Source organism: Chelonia mydas, chromosome 4, assembly GCF_015237465.2.
Source record: "Chelonia mydas isolate rCheMyd1 chromosome 4, rCheMyd1.pri.v2, whole genome shotgun sequence".
Lineage (NCBI taxonomy): Eukaryota > Metazoa > Chordata > Testudines > Cheloniidae > Chelonia > Chelonia mydas.
Genome location: NC_057852.1, coordinates 79,210,208 through 79,227,710, shown reverse-complemented (window position 1 = coordinate 79,227,710; position 17,503 = coordinate 79,210,208). Strand labels below are relative to the sequence as shown.

The 17,503-nt window shown below is 41.0% G+C and overlaps 1 protein-coding gene across 1 annotated transcript in view; it reads left to right on the top strand.

Moving 5' to 3' along the window:
* The first annotated feature begins 3,314 nt into the window (after positions 1 to 3,314).
* The window catches only part of DCTD (dCMP deaminase), a 33,513-nt gene continuing 19,324 nt past the window's right edge, over positions 3,315 to 17,503 (top strand). The window contains exons 1-3 of the mRNA XM_037897580.2: positions 3,315 to 3,567; positions 9,564 to 9,675; positions 14,007 to 14,142. Of these exons, the coding sequence (XP_037753508.1) occupies positions 3,527 to 3,567; positions 9,564 to 9,675; positions 14,007 to 14,142 (289 nt within the window). The 5' untranslated portion in view covers positions 3,315 to 3,526. The remainder of the gene's footprint in view (positions 3,568 to 9,563; positions 9,676 to 14,006; positions 14,143 to 17,503) is intronic.

Here is a 17,503-nt window from a genome sequence, read left to right as displayed (position 1 = left end):
GCTCATTCAAGTCCCCAGTGATGGTGCAGTCTGCAAAAGAGACAACAATCAGGGAGAAGATATTAAAGAGTTTTCTCCTTCCCCCAAGGAGGAAGTTGGATTTAGGAGGCTGATATACCACAGAGATTTTGAGACTGGAAGACAGAGAATAAGATGTTCAAAAAGAGAAGAGATCTTGGAGGAGAGAGTAGAAAACTTGAATTCAGTGTTGGTCATACCTTCAGTACCACCATCTTTACCCAAGCTGTTCAAAGAAACAACATCTTGGGAACATAAGGAAGCAGTTTATGCAAGCTGGCAGCAGTCTGAGTATGGGAAAGAGATCACCTTTACAAGAAATAAATTAGCAAAAATAGTCCCATATCAATGTAGAAAATCCCAAGAATATGGCGAAAAATTAGCCATACTCTTGGAATTTCTCTACACTGATTCTTTTCCTGAGTAATTGATGAACAGTTGCCAAGTGGTTAAATATTTAGCATATGAGTCTTTTTTGCAGCTAACTGGCTTCTCCATTGTAAGGACATCTCAAACGTTTGTAATCCACTTGATAGATTAAGTGGCTAAATGTAATATTATGTATTGACATCTATACAAATGTGCTTGCAGTAGGCATTGCTAAAAACTCTTAAGAAAAAAGAAAAGAAAACTCAGGAGGAACTTAACCTCCGTCTTTATATGATAGGTTTTCTGAAATACTACACTTTTCTTCGCTTTCTCCTTCTCTGGAACAAAAGAGAAATGAATGGTGAAACAGCTAAAATGTCAGATACGTAGGCAACAAAAAGAGTGGGTGAAGTACTTACATGAGAGAGGTTTTGCTTGAACCCGTTTCTTCCAGATCTCACGCCTACTTTAAAGGTAACTTTAAAATACCATATTCCCATGACGCTGTCAATGAGGGCTGAATGTCCCTGTTCTGCTGAAGGACTCAAACTTCTTTTGATAACAATGCCAGAGAAATTTCACTATTATATTTTCAAATATATTTTATTATAATTTTTGTCCTAAAATATCAGCTGGAAAATGTAGTGGATGTAGACAGAGGGAATTGTTTGCAAAGGTACCTAATCATTTTAGATTATGAAAAATTCACTGGAGGGAGCACTACCACATTCTGGCTAAACAAAAAAATACTGCAAGAAACAATTGCTAATAATTTTACTGAAATATATTATTTCTTCAGGGCACAGAAGAGAAAAAATAATTTGTTGTATGTGCGTAGCATAAAGAAATAAACTACTTTTTAAATGTTAAATATTTATTATGGTTTATCTTCAGAACCATAAACTTTGCAAATAAGAAAAATAAGTCGGAAAAAAAATCTAATTTAGAATGGATAATTGTAGCATTAATTCTCTGTTTTACACTTAGGGAAGGCACATATATGCATACAGATACCAGAAACTTGTTTAACTGCTAAATTATTCTCTGGAGAATAAGATTTATTCAGTAAGTGTTCTTTAACTTTCCATGACCAACCATAATCATGTCTTTCATTTCACCTTCAGGCTCCTGTTTTCCCTGCAGATAATTATTTCATTAATTTTCTTTTCCTTTTACATTTTTTTTGTTTCAGTTAACTATAACTTTGCAAAAACATTTTCTGTACAGATGAAATTAACAGAGTTAGAGACATGATTATGTAGTCCTTGCTCAGACATTAAAATAAATGGAAATTCTGCATGAGTATAGGCTGCAGAACTGATCTCTTGTATGCCTGGCTACTGCATTGATGGACTTTTCAGGTTTACAAATGAACAGGAATATATATCTGAAATGAAACATCTTCCATCGTGTAGTTTCCCATGCTCAAAAATGATAAGTTGCTGATTCAGAACTCTAAAGAAGCTCTTTACATTTAAGAGATAAGGACCTCTGTTTTGAGCCTACTATTAGTGTCCACTTCTGCTCCCGTTGACTTCAATGGGAGCAGTATCAAACACTTAGGGTTGGATTTTTGCCAGTTCTTTTGTACACTCTCTACTGCCTCCTCGCAGTCCTGTGTAGCAGACAGCCATAAGTGCAATTCGTTCTTGCACTCATTTGAGTGCCACGACTGCAGAACAAGTGCTGCTAGCTACCCTAACAGGATAGACAGGAAATTAGACCACGGAGAGCTGGCCAGCCACAGAAGGGAGCACAAAACTAGTAGTATATTATGCACTGGATCTTGAATCTTTAAACTTGCACTGTATTAGACACTGTATATGTAGGTATACTCCAGTTGTCTGAATATCTTTTGAGACAGCCAAAACTTTTGACTAGGTGGTGGATAAATGCAGTTCACTTTCTATATTAATTTCATATTCTGGGGACAAAAATGAATTTTATATAACCTAATATTTTGATAATTGGGGTTTGACTATATAAGATTTACTTGTAAAACATCTGCGTGGAATGCACATGGTGTGTGTGTGTCTATGCAAAGACCCAAGAGTAAGATGCAATGTGTGGCAGACCCTCAATGAGGAACACACAAAAATTATTCATGCAAGAAACTTAAAATGCTGTTGGTTTAATCTCCTTAAATTGGTTAAAAGAGAAGGAGTACTTGTGGCACCTTAGAGACTAACCAATTTATTTGAGCATAAGCTTTCGTGAGCTACAGCTCACTTCATCGGATGCAACTGTAGCTCACGAAAGCTTATGCTCAAATAAATTGGTTAGTCTCTAAGGTGCCACAAGTCCTCCTTTTCTTTTTGTGGATACAGACTAACATGGCTGCTACTCTGAAACCCTTCATTTAAACTATAACCCCAGTGCCATGGTTAGAGCCCTGCAAACTCGCGGATATCTGCTTTATATCGCTGGACCATGTCTGCGGATCACAGGATGCGGAGCCAAATTTTGTATCCCCGCAGGGCTCCATCCATGGTTCCTTACTCCTGATGTAAATAATTTCCAGCCACCGAGGGTGAGAATCCGAGATGTCCCTGGGAACGAGGGACACCTGCAAGCTCCGCATGGGTGTCCAAAGTCCGCTCTCCGCTCCCACGGCTTTTGTGGTGAGCAGAGCTATGGGCACTGGAGGGCAGACAAGATATTTTAATCATACGCTACTATTAAGCGGACGTGCGGGGCTGCCTTTTCGGTGACTTCACATGCGGGTACCCCCAGGGGGCTGCCGGCACTTAGTCCGGGGCAGGGGACCACGCGGACATCCTGCCAGCAGCGGAGGCCCGGGGACCAGTTCCTCCTTCGCAGCCTCCCGCGCTGAACAGCCATGAACCGGGGCCGGGTCTGCGCCGCCTCACCTCCGTGGGCATACGGCTCCCAGCGTGCCATGCTGCGCGGGCCGCCCCGCCGAGCTGGGGCGTGGCATGCTGGGAGCTGCAGCCCCAGCCTCTGCCGTGCGCTCCCCGCCCGGCCACCGGCGCCCCAGCCGGAGCCCGCGCGCGCCCCCACGCGACCGGCGGGGCGCGCTCACGCGGCGGGGGCGGGGCACAGCGGCTCCGCCCTCTCCTGCTTTGGCGCCACAGAGCCCGGGCGCAGCGCGGGCAGCTGCGGAGTTGGCGTGAGCGAGATGAACGGGGATCAGCCCAGCTCCTGCGGCCAGCTCAACGGGTACAGCCCGCGGGCGCCCCCGGGCTCCCTCCCGGAGGCGGGGGGGGATTCGGCCCCGGCCGCGTGTCACCCTGGTTCCCGTGGCCGCCTCCACCCTCCCCGCCCCGGGTGCGCTCCCGCGTTGCCCGTGCTTTGCCGCCCCGGCTGAGGCGCACGCTGTGGAGCGGCCCCGGCGGGGTGACAGCAGCGCGGGGGTGGGGTGCTCGGCGCGGCGCGGGGTTCATTGCTGCTCATCCACGGTGCAGGGAGGGAATCCACAGAAGGGGGGCCGGGGGGGGGCTCAGGCAGCTGCTGGATGCCCCCTGGGCCAAGGGTGGATGGATGGTATGGAAAGGAGGACAGTGAGTGGGGGATTGGGGCTGGCATCGTGGATGGGGCCGCGCACGGTACCACGGGCTGATGATGTGAAAGCTGTGCCGCAGGCCCCTTCAGATAGCAGCCGCCCTGTGCATTAGGGGTGAGGCCGGGTTAGTAATGTGCCCATCGCGCTAGGGTCTAGGTAAGTGGTACGCACCAGCAGGCGGGGGCCCGGTTTAGCATCTTAGGCCTCAAGTTCAAATCCTCAGTGTCAGTGGATCCCTTCCGAATTAAATAAATTGAGTCCAATTGTAGTTTATTGCCAGTGTGAGAGTGTTCCCAAGTTCACATTTATTAGACTTGCTTTGCCAAATCTGATTTAAAATCTTTCCCCATGAGAGGGCTTCTGCTTCTTCCCTTGAGTCTGTTCCACAACCTGTTAGATTTTACTGTCTGGAAGCTTTTTCTGTTATTTAGTCCAAATTTCCCCTGTCACTTATATCTAGTTATTTCTGGTTATATGCTACTTTGTTCCACTAAATAATCTGTCTCTTTGATGTTTACATCCTTCAGCTATATCTTTCTGAAAATATCTTAAAAAAGGCCTTTACCATTCATGGATACTGCACTCCTCTTGGCAGGGGTTTGGAATAGGTCCCATATGAGGAGAGATTAAAGAGACTAGGGCTTTTCATCTTGAAAAAGAGGAGACTAAGGGGGGATATGATAGGTTTATAAAATCATGAGTGGTATGAAGAAAGTGAAAAAGGAAAAGTTATGTACTTGGTCCCATAATATAAGAACTAGGGGCCACCAAATGAATGGTGGGCATCGTAATGGGCAGCAGGTTTAAAACAAATAAAAGGAAGTTCTTCACACAGCTCACAGTCAACTTGTGGAATTCCTTGCCTAAGGATGTTGTGAAGGCTAGGACTTTAACAGGGTTTAAAAGAGAACTAGATAAATTCATGGAGGTTAAGTCCATAAATAACTATAGCCATAATAGCAGGATGGGTACTGGATGGCAGACAGGATACTGGACTGGATGGACCTTTGGCATGACCCATTATGGCTGTTCTCATGTTTCCTGATAGTTGGTATTTGCCCCTGTGCCCTTGGCCAGAATTTCCATGCACAGACCCTTCCTGCACTGTGCTAATTAATTGCTGCTCCCCAACCCAAGGTACGGCAGTAAATCAGTGTAGCTGTTTGTATGAAAATAGTACATAATTTGCAAGGTCGTTGAGATTAAATGTGTAATGTAAAAGTAACTTTACCATCACTGGTTATCCTCTAGACACTCTAAAAACTTCAAACCCCATTGAAAAATGGGTTTTAATATATCTTGATATAATAATTGTTTGGAGTTTTGTTTTTTAAAATGGTTGCACACTCTAACTGGGGTAGGTTGTGGCATAATGTATATATAGTCTTGTCCCTCTGTGCCAGCTGTATTGCTTTATTATGACAACAATTCCAAGTGTCAGGCAAAGATTGGAGGATTCTGGGGTTACTTATCACAAGTAATCATTTTGAAAACTGTCACAAATTTACCACTGTGATTGTATATTGGCTCTCTTATGGACTTAAGCCCTTGTCCTGTAATTATCAGGGGGTAGCCGTGTTAGTCTGTATCCACAAAAACAAGGAGTCCGGTGGCACCTTAAAGACTAACAGATTTATTTGAGCATAAGCTTTCGTGGGTAAAAACCTCACTTCTTCCTTTTGTGGGTAAAAACCTCACTTCTTCAGACATCTGTGAATGCAAAATACTGTGTGACTTGTGGAAACATTATTCACTCTTACAGAGTATTCAAGAGGGACTGATTATTGCCAAAAGGCCTGGAAATTGTAAACATAAACAGTATTATCTTCTGTAAAGATTTTGATTATAGCCAATCTTCTATGTGGGGGGTAACATTCAATTTTAAGGAATACTCTTTTTATTCTTTGCTGGAAAATAGATATTTATATATATTTAAGTATCACCCCTCAATAACCATATGGGGGAGGGAAGAAAATCTAATTAAAATAAAGGAATCAACTAATTTTCTTGACTAGAGGCTATAAATAAAACAATTAGGGGTATGGGGAGGAAAGTTAATAGCCAAAGGTCAAGTCCACATGTTCCTTGTGCCTCTCTGGGAGGTGTTCATTGGAATTCATTTGCAGATTGGGTACAATTAACTTAGGCTTGAGTAGAGACTGGGAGTGGCTAAGTCATTATGCAAGGTAACCTATTTCCCCTTGTCGTCCCCCCCCCCCCCCCCCCGACGTTCTTGTTAAACCCTGGATTTGTGCTGGAAATGGCCCACCTTGATTATCATACACATTGTAAGGAGAGTGGTCACTTTAGATAAGCTATTACCAGCAGGAGGGGTGGGGTGGGAGGAGGTATTTTTTCATGCTTTGTGTGTATATAAAAAGATCTTCTACACTTTCCACAATATGCATCCGATGAAGTGAGCTGTAGCTCACGAAAGCTTATGCTCAAATAAATTGGTTAGTCTCTAAGGTGCCACAAGTACTCCTTTTCTTTTTGCGAATACAGGCTAACATGTCTGTTACTCTGAAATCTGGGAGGTGGAGCATCACCCAAGTGTTATGCTGTACAAAGCACAGGGGATCTTTTATAAGAGTGAAGGCAAATCCGCCATATTTATTGAAAATACAACAGTTAGCATATGGTTTTTCAGTCACACACAGATACACATCATGCAGAGAGTCTTGCCAGTTGGTTTTTATAGTTACCAGTCTGTTGTAGCTCGAGTCAATCTAATGGGCAGTTAGATTGAACACAAGTGAGGAGCTGGGTTCTGTCGGTCGCAGTCGGATCCTCCGAGGTTTTGCAGGACTGAACCCAGAGTTCCATGGCAAAACACCCCATCTTTATAGTTGTAAATTCCCATTTGAGTCCATGCATTTTGAAATGTCATCCTGTAATCATTAGTCCTTAAGTGGTGTTAATCTTGGAGTTTTCTGCTGTTGTCATTTGATGGTTATTGTCAGGCTTCCCATTGTTAACTCCTATTTGTTGTCTCGCGGGGTGCCTGCCTCACCTCTGAGGTCATCAATGCTGCTAACATGTTTAGCCTCAGACACAATGGATATGTTCTGATTGTCTCCCGGTGTTTCCAAGTCTCTCACTTTTTCTTGACCATCTGGACACTTGAGATGGCTTTTACACCTTGTCTTTTCCTGATGCATGCATTCCTCATTCACACAAACAATCTCTCACAGAGAAGACAGCAGTATTTTATATTCAGCAGAATACATTGTAAATTAAACTTCACTAAATCTTGTGGTCAAAACAGTTTACATTGTGGCTCAGGCCTTTAACATTCCTTTAATTAACATTGACACAATACAAGATCCTCTCTTTTACTCACTAAATCTTAAAACAAAGAAATGTATATTTAACTAGAGTGCCTAATTTGTAATACATATAGGAAATCATAGTAGACATTATAACTTGTCCTAAAACAAAAGGATGACCATAATCAGTCATAAGGTTTGTTCTGGTCAGACAATGAAGATTGAGGAAAATTGGGCCCTAGGTCCCTGGCTGCCTTATTCATATTTGTAGTTTTTTCCTCTGACTGTACTTCACAACTCCATTGACCTCAGTTTACTCTGGTTTGAGAGCAGAGCCAGGGTCATAGTCTATTTCAGGATTCTCCACTAAATCTTTCATAATTTCTTTCGTAAATTCTTCCTGCCTTGCTGTTAAATCTCCTTCCTAATGTACTTTTGTATGCAGAGGGCTCCTGACTCTGCATTGCTGTGAGGTGTCCTGCTGTCTGATGGGAGGCCATCAGTTGCTGAAAAGTGCCTCTGATGTCCTCTCTTGCAGGGCATTCTCCATTGTCTTGGTGCTCTTAACTAGATTCACAACTTTCTTCTCTTCGTATCTTTCTGATATTTTTAACTGGGATCCTTAGTAAGAGCAACTCTAGATTAAAAAAGAAAAGAACTTTGTTTCTTTATGTTTTTACAGGTTATCTACCATGTTTTATATAGAATACTCTGTGGATGATTGGAGAACTGATGGGATTATGAGATAACAAGTGGGGTTTTTTTGTTTTTGTTTTTTGGGTTTTTTAAGTGCAGTTGGGAAAGGAAGAGTTTATGGTCAGTTTGTAGTTTCAAGCTCTTTTTCTGTTTTGACATGTCTGCTTAACTCAAATACGTTACAGCTGAGAGAAAATGTTTTTGTGAGAGATTCCTTGCACCCACTCCTTCTATTGTGGGATATGGAAGTACTCAGTACAGTTCTCCAGTCTTCCCTATTTTTGGCTGAAGGACTGTTGGGAAGATAAGATTTTTATATATTAAATTAAAAAGCAAGCAGGGGAAAAAACTACTACTTTTCAGCTGCCTATATATGTGTGTGTGTGTATATATATATAAAAAGGGTGTGGAGAAAGGAGCACAAATCCATTTTGCTCCTTTCACTTTTTTGCAGAAGAATTTACGAAAGAAATTATGAAAGATTTAGTGGAGAATCCTGAAATAGACTATGACCCTGGCTCTGCTCTCAGACCAGAGTAAACTGAGGTCAATGGAGTTGCAAAGTACAGTCTGAGGAAAATTGGGCCCTAGGTCCCTGGCCACCTTATTCATATTTGTAGTTTTTTCCTCTATCTTCATTGTCTGACCAGAACAATCCTTATGACTGATTATGGTCATCCTTTTGATAGATAATAGTCTCTGTGTGGTGGGATGGGGTGGATTGGGTTATGCAGATCAGTTCTCTTTCTGTGTTTTTAGTTCTTTAATCTCAACATAACTTGATGCATGGAAACTTTTTTTTCCAGTTCAGGGAAGAGGGTGGAAGGCTTACTTTAAAGCTGGACACATGCTCCCACCATCCTAAATGCATTGTTTAAAGCCCTATTTACCTGTTACGCTTGATGAGATCTGTTGACTGATATGTTAGGGAACAAGATGGGAGGGGGAATTGGCATTTTGTAGCTGCTTCTGTGTGTGGCAGATTTGTTCTGCAGTGAGTGCATGATAAGGTCATTTGAACCACTTGTAGCCTAATTGTACACACAAGGAATATTGCTTGTAGGTGTTGTAAGTGAAGGCAACTTATGGCTGTAGTGGCAGCAAGAGAGGTGTTTAACCACAAAGAGCGATTCCAAACACAGGTCTGCTTAAGTCTTTATTATTGGCCATAACAAATAGCCTGAATCAGCTGTTTGCAATTAGAACAATGGACATGAGAGATTACATTGCCTGAGTGGAAAGAGTTTTGGTAATACAGGAATAGGGAACATACCTTTTCTGAGAAATTTGCAGGCAGTTATCTTTGAGGGATAGATAATACCTGGCATTGAACTATTCAGAGACTGAATTATTTCATCCAAAGCTGTAATTTATGATCGCCTTTTGTTTGAAGGGAAGTGTTGCTTATAGGTTCAGAGCAAAACACTGATATGCTTTACCATTAAACTTCTGATGTGAATCCATAACATTCAGGGACAGATTCTGCTGTTGGCTACAGTGGTGTAAATCCAGGGTAACTCCACTGAATTTTATATCCATGTAACCAGGAACAGAATCTGGTCCCCCAGTGTGTTTTGAAAGCAAGCAATAAAAGGGCTTTACTTTCTCTTTAAAAAAAAAAAAAAAAAAAATCAGTAAATGCAGCTATAGCCTCTTTATTGACTGCCTGTTTTATTTGATTTTTGTAGGTTTGGCAGTGAAATGCTCTGTAAAAAACGGGAGGACTATTTGGAATGGCCTGAATATTTTATGGCAGTAGCTTTCTTATCAGCACAAAGAAGCAAGGATCCAAATTCTCAGGTAAGAAAGCAGCATGCAGGAGTAATGTAGTATAGGTTGTATTGCACTATATGTCACACACCCAGTTTATATACAGTGGATTTTCATTAGAACTTATTTCAGTATAGGGCTACCCAAGTTACAGCACAGTGGGCGCTTTTGCTACAGGAATTTTGTTCATGAGTTTGACCTCAGATATAGCTCTGTCGTTACTTACGTTACTATGAACTTTATCATCATGATTGAAGAAGCTGAAGCCCTCCTGTTGATACCATCGACACAGCCATGCATTAACCTCCAGAATGTACATGTCCCTGCCTGGATCCTTTCTCTCAACTGAGAGCATGGATGAGAACACATGTGCCCCCAACTCCTTCACCCTCACTCCCAGAGCCCACAGTAGTCGTCACTGCTGATCTGCTCAGGTCGGAACTGGTAGTATCATTAGTGCCCACGTGAATCATCCGCATGTGGTAATGGTCAGAAGAACTTCGGAAACCTTTCTATATTTCTCGGATGCGGTCTCCAGGCAGACAGCACAGGTCCTGGGACATCATGTCAGGTTTGCAGATGGTTTTCTCCCATTCCCCTCAGAAGGGAGTCCCTGACAACCAACATTCTAAGCTGCCTCCTCTTGGGTCTGGTGTCTGTGAGCCTCCCTGCCTGGGGGACAGGTGACGTTTCCTCCTCAGCCATTTGGGTCTGGTCCTCACCGCCTGTTTCAGGTATTGCATACAAGTTCTTGACCAGAATGGATTGGGGACCTGGGTGGGGATGGAGCACTGTCTACTGTCTGAGGTGGCCAGCAGCCAATCTCTTTCCTGTAGAATAGCCTGTTCTCCTTCCTATTCTGGTGCCACTATAGTCGACTAGCATCCTTCGTCCCATATGTTTCCACTTTTATCCTGTCAATGAAGTCATCGTACTCCCAGATGCTAGGCAGAAGAGCCAGCCCCTCGTTCAGCTCTCTTACCTTCTTCCTGGGAGATTCCATCAACAGCGACCTCTCACACTGTGTCGTTCCTGAGCCTTGGTTTCGATAGCAGGCACATGCAAGTCACATATCCAGCAAGTCAAGACTAGGGCTTGGGCGGAAGCCTTGAGGATCAGGATGCCTGTCTGCCAGGGCTCTCACAGGTGCAAGCAGAGTAAGAGCTAACAGTGGTATTGGCAACACACATTTTTTTTCTCCCATTGCAAGGTCTTCCTTATAGGGTATGTACATGTTAAGGAAAGAGGGGCAGGGGGAAAATGGGAATAAGTGTAGACAGTTTTGAGATAATTTGACAAAATTTGATGTTAGATGGTTTCAAGGTTCCTTCCCCACTCTGAACTCTAGGGTACAGATGTGGGGACCTGCATGAAAGACCCCCCTAAGCTTATTCTTACCAGCTTAGGTTAAAACTTCCCCAAGGTACAAACTTTGCCTTATCCTTGAACCGTATGCTGCCACCACCAAGCATTTTAAACAAAGAACAGGGAAAGAGCCCACTTGGGGACGTCTTCCTCCAAAATATCCCCCCAAGCCCTACACCCCCTTTCCTGGGGAAGGCTTGATAAGAATCCTCACCAATTTGCATAGGTGAACACAGACCCAAACCTTTGGATTTTAAGAACAATGACAAATCAATCAGGTTCTGAAAAGAAGAATTTTAATTAAAGAAAATGTAAAAGAATCACCTCTGTAAAATCAGGATGGTAAATACCTTACAGGGTAATCAGATTCAAAACATAGAGAATCCCTCTAGGCAAAAACCTTAAGTTACAAAAAGACACACAACCAGGAATATACATTCCATCCAGCACAGCTTATTCTACCAGCCATTAAACAAAAGGAAATCTAACATATTTCTAGCTAGATTACTTACTAACTTAACAGGAGTTGTAAGGCTGCATTCCTGATCTGTTCCTGGCAAAAGCATCACACACACAGACAGAACCCTTTGTTTCCCCCGCCCCCTCCAGATTTGAAAGTATCTTGTCCCCTCATCAGTCATTTTGGGTCAGGTGCCAGCGAGGTTACCGTAGCTTCTTAACCCTTTACAGGTGAAAGGGTTTTGCCTCTGGCCAGGAGGGATTTTATAGCACTGTATACAGAAAGGTGGTTACCCTTCCCTTTATATTTATGACAGATGGCTAGCTCAAATTTGTTTCCATATCTAACTGAAGTTTCTTCTCCTCCTCTTCGAGGCACTGCAACTTATTTTACTCTTGGGTTGCATGGGTTTGGTGGTTTTTTTGCTCTGCACAGGACTCCTGACTAGTATTCCCACCCTTTGCCTTCTTCTATAGTCCTCCCTGCAACCTGCTGTTAACAGAACAGCTGAGAGAAAAGGGGGAAGATGGGAGAGTGAAATCCCAACAAAAATACAGAGATGAGAAGATGCCCAATAACCATCACTACTCAGTTACTTTTTTTTGTTTGTATCCTGGACCTCCTTACTCTGCTTAATGTTCTTTTTAGCCCCAAATCCTCAACTGGTCTTATCTAAGAGCTCATCTGTGTTTAACTTGCATAAAAATAACAAAATTGCTTTTAATTTGTACGTTTAGAGACTTGGGCTTAATCGAAATAGGACATTTTTTTATGCCAAAATAAGTCCAGCGCGCACAGTTGGAGTGATATAATAAAAGATGAGAATTAAAACAGGTGTCTAGTATTTTGGTGCAAATTTGTGTGTAGAACAGACCTAAATCGCTAGAACTTGTGGAAGTATAACATTGTATAAGTATAACGTTGTATAAGGGGACATGCTGGATACATTGTATATGAGAGGGCATGCCAAAACATGTTACAAAGTATCTGAGGGAGCACACGTAGGGACAGTTAGCTTTTGAATGGAGAAGCAATTAAGATAGAGCCAGCACGTCTAAGAAGCAGGCATCAGAATGGAAGGTGTGAAGGGCAATTAGTTAAGTTAACTGGAAGCTGTTAAAGGAGATTGTTAAGGGTGGCAGGTAATTGAAGATACGTGGCTGGTCTCAGGGATCTCGAAGGGTGGTGACTAAAATCTTTTTCTTCTTTTGTCTGTAACTTCTCTGTAACTTGTTCTCCAAAAAACTGTATAAATTAAGAGACACAAGCCCCACTCGGGAGGCTCACTTCTAAATGTATTAGCAGAGCAGCTTTGCTAATAAAACAGAGTGGTCTGATAAATTGTGAGTCTGAGTCAAACTTTGACCAACTAAACCGATTTATAACAGATTAGGATCGGTCTCTTAGGCTCTCTGCCTGCAATCTTACATGATTAAGGGTTTGCAGGACCGGGCCCTTCAATTGTAAGTTTTATGGAGTTTCTCTTGTTGTCTGTAAACTGGCTTGCATACTCCTGGTGCATATATTAAATAATAGTAGAGCTGTCAATTAATTGCAGTTAAGGCAAGCGATTTAACTCAAAACAGATTAACTAGATTAAAAAACCAATTAATTGTGGTTTTAATCACACTGTTAAACAATCATAGAATACCAATTTAAATTATAAATATTTCGGATGTTTTTCTACAATTTAAAATATTGATTTTGATTACAACACAGAATACATACAAAGTGTCTGGTGCTCACTTTATATTTTATTACAAATATTTGCATTGTAAAAAAGATAAACAAAAGAAATACTATTTTTCAGTTCCTCATACAGGTACTGTAGTGCAAGCTCTATCATGCAACTGCAACTTACAAATGTAGATTTAAATTTTTTTTAACATAACTGCACTCAAAAACAAAACCATGTAAAACTTTAGCGCCTACAAGCCCATTCAGTCCTATTTCTCATTCAGCCAATCGCTAAGACTAACAAGTTTGTTTATATTTGTGGGAGATAATGTTGCCCACTTCTTATTTACACTGTCACCTGAAAGTGAGAACAGGCATTAGCATGGCACTGTTGTAGCCAGCATTGCAAGGTATTTACATGCCAGATGTGCTAAACATTTATATGCCCTTTCATTCTTCAACATAGGCGCTGAAGTTTTACATTGTTTTGTTTTTGAGTGCAGTTATGTTAAAAAAAAATCTACATTTGTAAGTTGCACTTTCACAATAAAAAGATTGCACTACAGTGCTTGTATGAAGTGAATTGGAAAAATAGTATTTATCTTTTTTACAGTGTAAATATTTGTAATAAAAAATAATATTGTATTCTGTGCTGGAATTGAAATAAATATATTTGAAAATATAGAAAAACCTCCAAAAATATTTTACAATTGGTATTCTATTATTGTTCAACAGTGCAATTAAAACTGTGATTAATCATGACTATTTTTTAAATCTCGTGAATAATTGCTATTATTATTATTTTTTTTTTTAAATTGTGTGACAGCCATAAATGATAGTAAATCTCTGTTTTATATAGGTTGGTGCTTGCATTGTGAATTCAGAAAACAAGATTGTTGGAATTGGATATAATGGGATGCCTAATGGTTGCAGTGATGATTTGTTGCCCTGGACGAGAACAGCACAGAGTAAGCTAGACACAAAATATCCTTATGGTAAGGAACACTTTCTAAGCAAGGATTTCTATGTGTTGCAAATTAGAGCATTCAGCATTTAAATATGAGAGTCCAAATGATGTCCCAGCATGGTAAATATTGATCCACTTCCCCTCAGCCTGGCTGACTTTAACAGATATGCAGGTAGTATACCACTATGAAATCACAGCTCTAGAAATAGTGTTTATTAGCTCTCTTTCTGCGGAGCTGGTAGGAGGGGCAAACAGCATCATCTTGTATTTTACAACTTCCTAGTAATGCACTGATGGTGGGGTTTTTTTTAATAAACACTTAAGATTCTTAACAATTTTCCACATTACTAATTTTGACTTAGTAAAGTAAACAGGTCAACTAAACTTCCATTATTATAGCACATGGTTACAGTAGGTGTAAGTGGTGCTATTTTTCACATGTTCGTCTTTACAGTGTTTAATTACCTCATCACATACTACTTTTTCCACTGCATGTTTTTCCCCCACAAGCTTACAACTTGGGAGAACTTTCAGAAGGACAGCAAAAAGCACAAAGGCCACACCCTGCCAAATGTCAGGGCCCTGCTCTAAGTAAGGGGGCATTAGAATTTCTCAAAGAAAAGTTTCACCAGAATTTTGTAACTTAGGCAAAACAGTGTTTTCCCCCCTAACTTTGTTTGAAACAGCTGAACTAGTATGCCTGAAATCCCCCCCCCCTTTTTTTTATTTTTGGTGATCACGACAGTGTTTGTGTGTAAATTTAAACTTTCTCCTTTCATCCTTGGCTGCTTGCTGCTTCTCCTGACTCATTTGTTCAAATATGATAAAATCCCAGTGCTTGCTGCTACATTACAATTCATCATTGTGGAGGTGCTTATCTCCATGTCACAAGCACTATATTATAGTGTCACTAAATGAACTGGGTTGTATAGTGGTACAATCTGTACAATGAGAGATGGTAAAATTGGGATAATTTGTAGTTGCTTTACCTGGCGGGTGGTGTGTGGATAAATATGTTAAAGGTTGCGAGGCACTCGGATACGATAGTGATTGTGGTGGAGCACCATAGTACCTGGATAATGTGTTGCAGTGATTCTTGAAGTTGGATACTATGAATCTCCTTTCAGTAGCCATGTCTTTAAACAGATAAACATTTAGTGGTTTAGTAGGGCCTGGGACTGCAAGCTGTTGGGTGCCCTCCACTCTTCCAGAGGAGGGTGTTCAGTATCCCACAGGGAGGCACTTTACCCTTTGCTGGTTCCAAGCCTTCGGTCTCTTGCCAATTCAGGTGTTTGAGGCTCTCAGCCAGTGAATGCTTTTGTGTGTGTGTGTGTGTGTGTGAGTGGTTAGTCTTGAATGGCTGATTTATTAAGAGCTTGCTGAAAGCTGAACCTAAAGCTATATGTTCAGTACAACATGCAGAAGCTTCTTCATAATTAGATCAAACTTTTGCTTTTAATTGGAGTTGAAACTGAATGCCCTCTGGGTTTTTTTTTTTTTTTTTTAAAACAAATCTATGAATTTGATGACTTACTATGTCCTCTCACTTCAAACCTAAAGTACTCCATTTTTCTCACATCAGCATATGTCTTTATACTAATGCTTGTTGATTCATTCCCTTAAAGTCCTCTGTCTCCACAGTAATCTAGGAATATTTGTGTGACAAACAATTTAATTAGAGACAAAAAGACTTGCAAATATAGGAAACCTTTGAGCCATTATATAAAGAATAAATTGAGCAAACCTATTTTCAAATATTTACAGATTCAGTTTTAATAAAATGTGCATGGTATAAAACACAAATATACATTCATTCCACTGTATGTGCTTTGTAAAATGAAACAAACTGTCTTTATGTTTGAAGTATCGGCATTATAATTTTGTTAGGGCGCATGGGCTCTTTGTAAATAACCTCAGATGCTTACCTCTGAAAAATATTTTTTAAGCAAGTGTTTTAAAAATATATAGTTAAGGGTTCATTATTTTCATAGAATCATAGGACTTGAAGGGACCTCAAGAGGTCTTCTAGTCCAGTCCCCTGCACTCAGGGCAGGACTAAGTATTGTCTAGACCATCCCTGACAGGTATTTGTCTAACCTGCTCTTAAAAATTTCCAATGACGGAGATTTTAAAACCTCCGTAGGCAATTTTTCCCCATGATTAACTACCCTGACAGTTTGTTAGGAAGTTTTTCCTAATGTCCAACCTAAACCACCCTTGCTGCAATTTAAGACCGTTGCTTCTTGTCCGATCTCAGAGGTTAAAGAAAACAATTTTTCTCGCTCCTGCTTGTAACAACCTTTTATGTACTTGAAAACTGTTATGTCCCCCCTTAGCCTTCTTTTCTATAGACTAAACAAGCCCAATTTTTTCAATATTCCTCATAGGTCATGTTTTCTAGAGCTATAATAATTTTTGTTACTCTTCTCTGGACTTTCTCTAATTTGTCCACATCTTTCCTCAATTTTGGCGCCCTGCATTAGACACAATACTCCACTTTAGGCCTAATTATTGTGGAGTAGAGTTCGATGAATTGCTTCTCAACGCTCCTGCTAATACATCTGTCATAAATATAAAGGAAAGGGTAATCCCCTTTAAAATCCCTCCTGGCCAGAGGAAAAATCCTTTCACCTGTAAAGGATGAAGAAGCTAAAGGAGGAGGGAGAAAAACAAAGGGTCTGTGTGATGCTTTTGCCGGGGACAGAACAGGAATGGAGTCTTAGAATTTAGTAAGTAATCTAGCTAGATATGCGTTAAATTATGATCTCTTTAAATGGCTGAGAAAATAGCTGTGCTGAATAGAATGAATATTCCTGTCTGTGTGTCTTTTTTGTAACTTAAGGTTTTGCCTAGAGGGATTCTCTATGTTTTGAATCTAATTACCCTGTAAGGTATTTACCATCCTGATTTTACAGAGGTGATTCTTATTTACTTCTATTAAAAGTCTTCTTGTAAGAAAACTGGATGCTTTTTCATTGTTCTAAGATCAAGGGTTTGGGTCTGTGGTCACCTATGCAAATTGGTGAGGATTTTTACCAAACCTTCCCCAGGAAGTGGGGTGCAAGGGTTGGGAGGATTTTGGGGGGGAAAGACGTTTCCAAACTACGTTTTCTCAGGAACCCAGATAAAGTTTGGTGGTGGCAGTGGAAGTCCAAGGGCAAAGGGTAAAATAGTTTGTGCCTTGGGGAAATTTTAACCTAAGCTGGTAAAAGTAAGCTTAGGAGGTTTTCATGCAGGTCCCCACATCTGTACCCTAGAGTTCAGAGTGGGGAAGGAACCTTGACAACATCCCAGAATGATGTTTGCGTTTTTTTTTTTTTTTTTTTTTTTGCAACAGTGTAACACTGTTGACTAATATTTAGCTTGTGATCCACTATGACCCCCAGATC